At 33.0% G+C, this 6,246-nt stretch overlaps 1 protein-coding gene across 1 annotated transcript; it reads right to left on the reverse strand.

Annotated features, from left to right (window-relative positions):
• Window positions 1-196: 196 nt before the first annotated feature.
• DEFB114 (defensin beta 114) lies at window positions 197-1,167 on the reverse strand. The gene is made up of 2 exons (XM_045866180.1): window positions 1,059-1,167; window positions 197-378 (listed from the first exon to the last, which is right to left on the reverse strand). Exons 1-2 carry the CDS (start codon window positions 1,165-1,167, stop codon window positions 197-199), a joined length of 291 nt encoding a protein of 96 aa, XP_045722136.1.
• Window positions 1,168-6,246: the final 5,079 nt, after the last annotated feature.

Raw genomic sequence — 6,246 nt, forward strand, 5'->3', positions numbered from 1 at the left:
CTATCATAAAACCTCTAACTTGAGAATATAAGAAAGGTCTTAGCTCACTCCACTGAATGCATAATTAATATCTACAGAGGAAGATATCAATATTGGCATATGTCTTTATTTATTACAGAAAGTCTAATTTATTCCTATACCTCTTTGCACTGGTGTACAAACTTCTTTGATCACAGGTACATCTTCCTTTTCAAAATTAATCTTCTTCAAATAACCTCTCAATGCAGCAAATTTTACTTGGTGAGAGACATATATCAATTTGCCTTTCATATTTAAAGCAGTGTCTTCTACAGTAACCGAAATATTTTGTGCACCGATCAGGATCCACCAAGGTACATGTGGCTATGGTAAAAGAAGAGTAACCGACATTACTAATCTCTTACTTAAGAACATATTATTTCTGATGACAAAAAGTACTATGTATACATTGTAATGAACTTATAAAATGCCAAAAAATAAGAAGACACTAAAATATTACATACTTCCATATATATATATACAAAGTTTGAACGTGTTTTAAATTAATATATATTACATTTTTATGCCATACATTATTCTCAATAAGATTCAAAAATTTTTTAGAGCTACATAATATTCCTTTGAAATATATGACAGTTTGTCCATTTTTTCCATTAGGTCGTATTTAAAATTTTAATATTTTAAGATTATAATAAGCAAATTTGTAGTACATATTTTAATATTTACATGAGCCATATTTAAGATAATTGTGGAACAGTTAGATCCCAGGGTTATTAATTTATATATTGCACCAGCAATATATGTAACTTTTGCCCCCAAATAAAATGGTGTCCACTGCAGTTTTAATTTTTATGCTGTTAGTATTTGTTCCGAACAATTCTTTTTTCTTTAATAGTTCATATACTTTCCTTATTATGTTATTATATAATTTTTTAAAAGAATTCATGAGTTCTCTTTAAAAATTTTTTTAAAGGCTTTATTTTTAGAGCAGTTTTAGGTTTACAAAAAAATTGAAAGAAAGGCACATATTGAAAGAAAGGCACATTCCTATATACTTCCTGCCCCTAAATATGCATAACCTTCCCCATTATCAACATCATCCACCAGAAGGGTACATTTTTTACCAAGGACAAAGCTACATTGACACATCATAACCACCCAAAGTCCATAGTTTTCACTATGGTTCATTCTTCGTGTTGTGCATTCTACGGGCTTGGGCAAATGTATAATTAAATATATCCATTATTATAATATTATACAAGGTATTTTCAGTGCCCTAAACATCTTCTGGGCTCTGCTTATTCATCTCTCCCCTCCCTCCTCTGCCAACTATTGTCTTTTTTACTGCCTTCATAGTTGTGCCCTCCCAAGAATGTTCTATAGTAGAAATCATATCGTACACAGCATTTTTAGATTAGCTTCTTTCACTTAGTAATGTGAATTTAAAGTTCTTACATGTCTTTTCATGATTTGATAGCTCATTTTTTTTTTAGCATTAATTAACATTCTGTTGTCTGGATATATCACAGTTGATCTATCCATTTACCTACTGAAAAATATCCTGGATGATTCCAAGCTTTGGAAATTAGGAATACAGCTGTTTATAGACATTCATGGGCAGGTTTTTGTGTGGGCAGAAGTTTTCAGCTGCTTTGGGTAAATACCAAGGAGCATAATTGCTGTGATATGGTACCAGTATGGTTAGTTTTTTATTAATAAATAATTATTAATAATATTAATAAATATAAATAAAATAAATATTAATAAATAAAATAAATATTTTATTTATTTATTTTAGAGAGAGAGAGAGAAAATGAGTAGGGAGAGGGACAGACAGAGGGAGAAGCAGGTTCCCTGCTGAGCAAGGAGCCCGATGGGGGACTCGATCCCAGGACCCTGGGATCATGACCTGAGCTGAAGGCAGATGCTTAACGACTGAGCCACCCAGGCACCCCCAGTATCTTTAGTTTTATAAGAAACTGCCAAACTGTGTTCCGAAGTAGCTATATCATTTTGCAATCCCATCAGCAGTATATGAGAGTTCCTGTTGCTCCATATACTCACCACAATTTGGTTTTGCCAGTATTCCAAATTTTAGCTGTTTTAATAGGTATAAAATGTTACTTCGTTTCAATTTACATTTCCCTGATGACATATGACGTGGAACATCCTTTCATATGCTTACTTGCCATTTGTATAACTTCTTTGATGAGATGTCTGTTAAGTGTTTTGGTCCTTTTGTTTTTATTTTGTTTTGTTTCCTTATTGTTGAGTTTTAAATGTTCTTTGTATGTTTTGGATAATGGTCCTTTATTGCATGTGTCTATTGCGAGTATTTCTCCCAGTTTGTGGCTTGTCATCTCATTATCTTGTTGTTATATTTCTCAGGGGAGAAGTCTTTAGTTTTAATAAAGTCCAGCTTATCAACTCTTTCTTTCGTGGATCGTGCCTTTGGTGCTGTATCCAGAAAGTCATTGCCATCCCCAAGGACATACATCTAGGTTTCTTCTATGTTATGTTCTAGGAGTTTTATAATTTTGCATTTTACATCTGGATCTATGAGCCATTTCAAGCCTATTCACTAGTCTAGATTCACTTTTTTCACATGTGGACGTCCACTTGTTCCAACATCAGCTGTTGAAGAGACTGTCTTTTCTTCATTATATTGCCTTTGCTCTTTTGTCAAGTATCAGTTGACTATATTTATAGGGATCTATTTCTGAGATCTCTGTCCTGTTCTATTGATCTATTTGTTTACTCTTTGACCAGTACCACACTATTCTGTTCAGATATATGAATATAATGGTATGAATTTCCCTGTAAACTCTACTATAGCTGTGTTCTATGAGCTTTGTGCTCTCATTTTTATTACCATTCAGATGATGATATTTTCTAATACTCACTGATATTTCTTCTTTGAATTAGGTTGAGTTTCGTTAATCTTCATATTTATATCTTCTTATTCTTACATTTATATTGTTTATTTTTCTCTGTTTTCTGTGTAACTGAGGAAGGTGTGTTATCATCACCCATTATTATGGTGTTCTCTACTCTTTTTGTCTTTCTATTTTTTTTTTTACATATTTCAAGACTAAGTTATTTGTTGCATTAAATTTATGGTTGCAATATTATCCTGTTGAATTGAATCTTTTATTACTATGAATAATCATTCTTTGTCTCTATTAATGCATTTTTTTCTTACTGTCTACTTTATATAATACTAATATAACTACTTCACCATGCTTTTGTTGGGGTTTTATATCCTTTCTAATCCTTTAGATTTTATAATTTCTCTTTTCTCATATATTAGATATTTCTCATATAAACTATTCAGTACATTCAAAACTATATTCACTACATTCAAAAGATTCACTCATTTTTTTTAACTTTACACTAATATTTATAATAGTAATATATATTGGATGAAATATATCCTGTTATTTTTTTTCTTATCTTCTTTTCTATATATTGGTTATTTTTTATAATCCCATCATATAATTTACCATTGTGTAGTTATATTATCTTTTACTCTTTTTTTGTGTTTATGCTAGAAGTTTCAACTTAACAAAGTCTTATTAAAAATCATTGCTTGTTTGTTTTTTTTTGTTTGGTTTTTTGTTTTTTCCTGTGTTTCTGAGCTTCCACATAGAAAATCATTCTCCTTCTGGCCAAACAATCTTTTAAGAATTTCCCTTAATACAGGAGCTCTGATGTTGAACTCTCTGTTTTTATTTGAGAATATTCTTATGTTATCTTCACTCCTAGAGGGTATTTTCATTTGATACAGAATTCTAGATTATAGTTGTTTTCTTTCAGGACTCTGAAGATATGACTACGTTGTCTTGTGACTTCTTTGTTGTTTTTTGAGAAGTCAACTTTCAGTTTAATATCTGACCCTTTGAAAATGATATGTTGTTTTCTTCAACTTTTGCTTTGCTTTATTGTTTTGTTTTGTTTTTTAGCAGTTTGCTATGCTTTTTCTTCCTTCCTTCCTTCATTTCTTCCTTTCTTCCCCCTTCCTTCTTTTCCTCTTTCCTACCTTCCTTCTTTCCTTCATCCTTCCCGCCCTCCTTCACCTTTTTTCTTATTTTTCAACCTCTAATTTTCTCTTGTTTCATTCCAGATATTTCCTTCTGATTCATCTTTCATCATCATTAAATATTTCACTGAATATGTAAAAGCAACTATTTAACACATTCAATATGTATTTAATTTTGCTTTATGAATTTTTCAGTTCTGGAATTTTATTTTTGCTCTTTGTTGTAGTCTTCACATCTATGCCAAGTTTTTACTTTTGTTTTTCTTTATTTAAACAAGTTAAGCACAGTTATTTTAAAGTCTAGGTCTGGTAACTTCATTATCTGGATTCCTTGTTAATCTCTCCCCTTGTATGCTGGTTTTGATTTTTGATAGGATAGTTCTGTTTTCATTTGTTCCTGATTATTTTTGTCACATACATTTTTAATGAAAGATTGAGGAAATAGCTTGAGGTCTAGAATGATGTTATCTTTCTCCAGAATGATTTATTATTGTTCCTTGTTGATGGCTAAGACTACCAACTAACCTTCCTGGATAATCTTAAACCATTTATAGAACTTGAGATAATGTAAAAGTGGGTATTCGTTCCTGGGATGGCTGGATGGCTGGACTAATGTCCTTTTTCTTTTTTTTTTTTTTAAAGATTTTATTTATTTATTTGAGAGAGAGAATGAGATAGAGAGAGCACGAGAGGGAAGAGGGTCAGAGGGAGAAGCAGACCCCCCGCTGAGCAGGGAGCCCGATGGGGGACTCGATCCTGGGACTCGATCCCGGGACTCCAGGATCATGACCTGAACCGAAGGCAGTCGCTTAACCAACTGAGCCACCCAGGCGCCCCTGGACTATGTCCTTTTAACCTAGTTTGTAGTTTTTTGGGATCCTCAGCCAAAGCACACCAGTATTCCCATAGTTCTCCTTCCTTTGCAGGCTCTGAATTACAATTTTTGCCCCAGTGGTAGCATAAGGCTATCAGATTTCTGCTTTTCATCTTCTTTCCTGTGTCTTTAAGAATAGTCAGATGCTTCTAGGGAGAAGAATGCTTCTAGCCTCAGAAGTTGATCTCTCAACTTGATCTTTTCACTGTAACTTTTAATTGACCCATTTACTCTGCAATGCCTTTAAGCAATTGTTTCGTGTTTTTTGTTTTGTTTTGTTTTGTTTTTTGTCCATATATCCCCCTCAGTGCATGGGAGAGGCTATATGAAAAAAACTGTTACAATTTTATATTATGTTTTAATATCAGGTTGCTGCTATGCGAAACAGACTACTATAATTTTTATTGTAAAGTTTTAACATCAAGTAGAGCAAACAAAGTGTGGACCTCAGGCTGTTCGCTCGGGGTCCCCTGTGCCTCGCTTTACTGTCGTCTCTTTTTCTCAGTTCCTTCACCGTCGCAAAAAGAGACGACAGTGTAGCGAGGCACAGAGGACCCTGAGCAAACAGCCCGAGGTCCCTGACTTTCAGAGGTCAACAACAAATCACTATTTTTCAAAATCTTTGTATGGTACAGATTGATAGTTTTTCTAACTGCAGAGTTTACAGCCATGGACTTTAAGCTTGAAGTTTAATGCTGTTATTTGCTAGCTAAGTAACTTTGGGTAAGCCCTACGAGCCTCAGTTGCTTCATGTGTAAAATGGAGAAAATGGTATCTCATTCACTGAGTCTCTATGAAACATGATGAATTAACACATAAACAGGTGTACAATAGTGTCTGGAACATAATAGTTTCTCACAGATTAAGAACTTATTAATTAATGGTGAATAAAAAGACTATAGTTGAAATTAAATCCTTATTGATTCCAACTTTTAGACCAGGCGGTGGGCTTTTTCTGGAGGTAAAGCAAAACACTGAGCCAAAGTGAGAGTGAGAGAGAGAGAGATAGGCTAATTAAGTACAGATACTTATGATAGAGAAATATATTAGGTCTAATGTGTGAACAGATTAAGTGTTTGTTTAATGTCATGGTGTTGTATCATGGAAGAGTGATATGAAAATTTAACCTTAAAAAATGAGCAAGTGTTATTCCAATGCACAGGAGGAGTATAAAAAGAACAAGAACCAGTCAGACAAGTAGTATGATTCTCATCCTAGAGTTGAAAGAGCATATTATATGTTTAAGTTCAAAAACTAATAATAACACAAATAGATTTCCTTCATTGAAAACCTACTGTGTGTCAGGTATTGTTTTGAATATTTTGCATACATTATCTCATTTAACTGCCATAAT

This window comes from Mirounga angustirostris, unplaced genomic scaffold (assembly GCF_029215605.1).
Source record: "Mirounga angustirostris isolate CCGP_5_RB_7025 unplaced genomic scaffold, mMirAng1.0.hap1 SCAF_8, whole genome shotgun sequence".
NCBI classification, from domain to species: Eukaryota; Metazoa; Chordata; class Mammalia; order Carnivora; family Phocidae; genus Mirounga; species Mirounga angustirostris.

What these genes read in the sequence shown, in the direction of transcription:
- DEFB114 (XM_045866180.1), bottom strand. Translation starts at nt 1,167, where the DNA reads ATGAACCATAGTGAAAACTATGGACTTTGGGTGGTTATGATGTGTCAA. An exon ending in TGATGTTGATAATGGGGAAG is followed by an intron (nt 379 to 1,058) that starts GTTATGCATATT and finishes TTCTTAAGTAAG; the next exon opens with AGATTAGTAATGTCGGTTAC.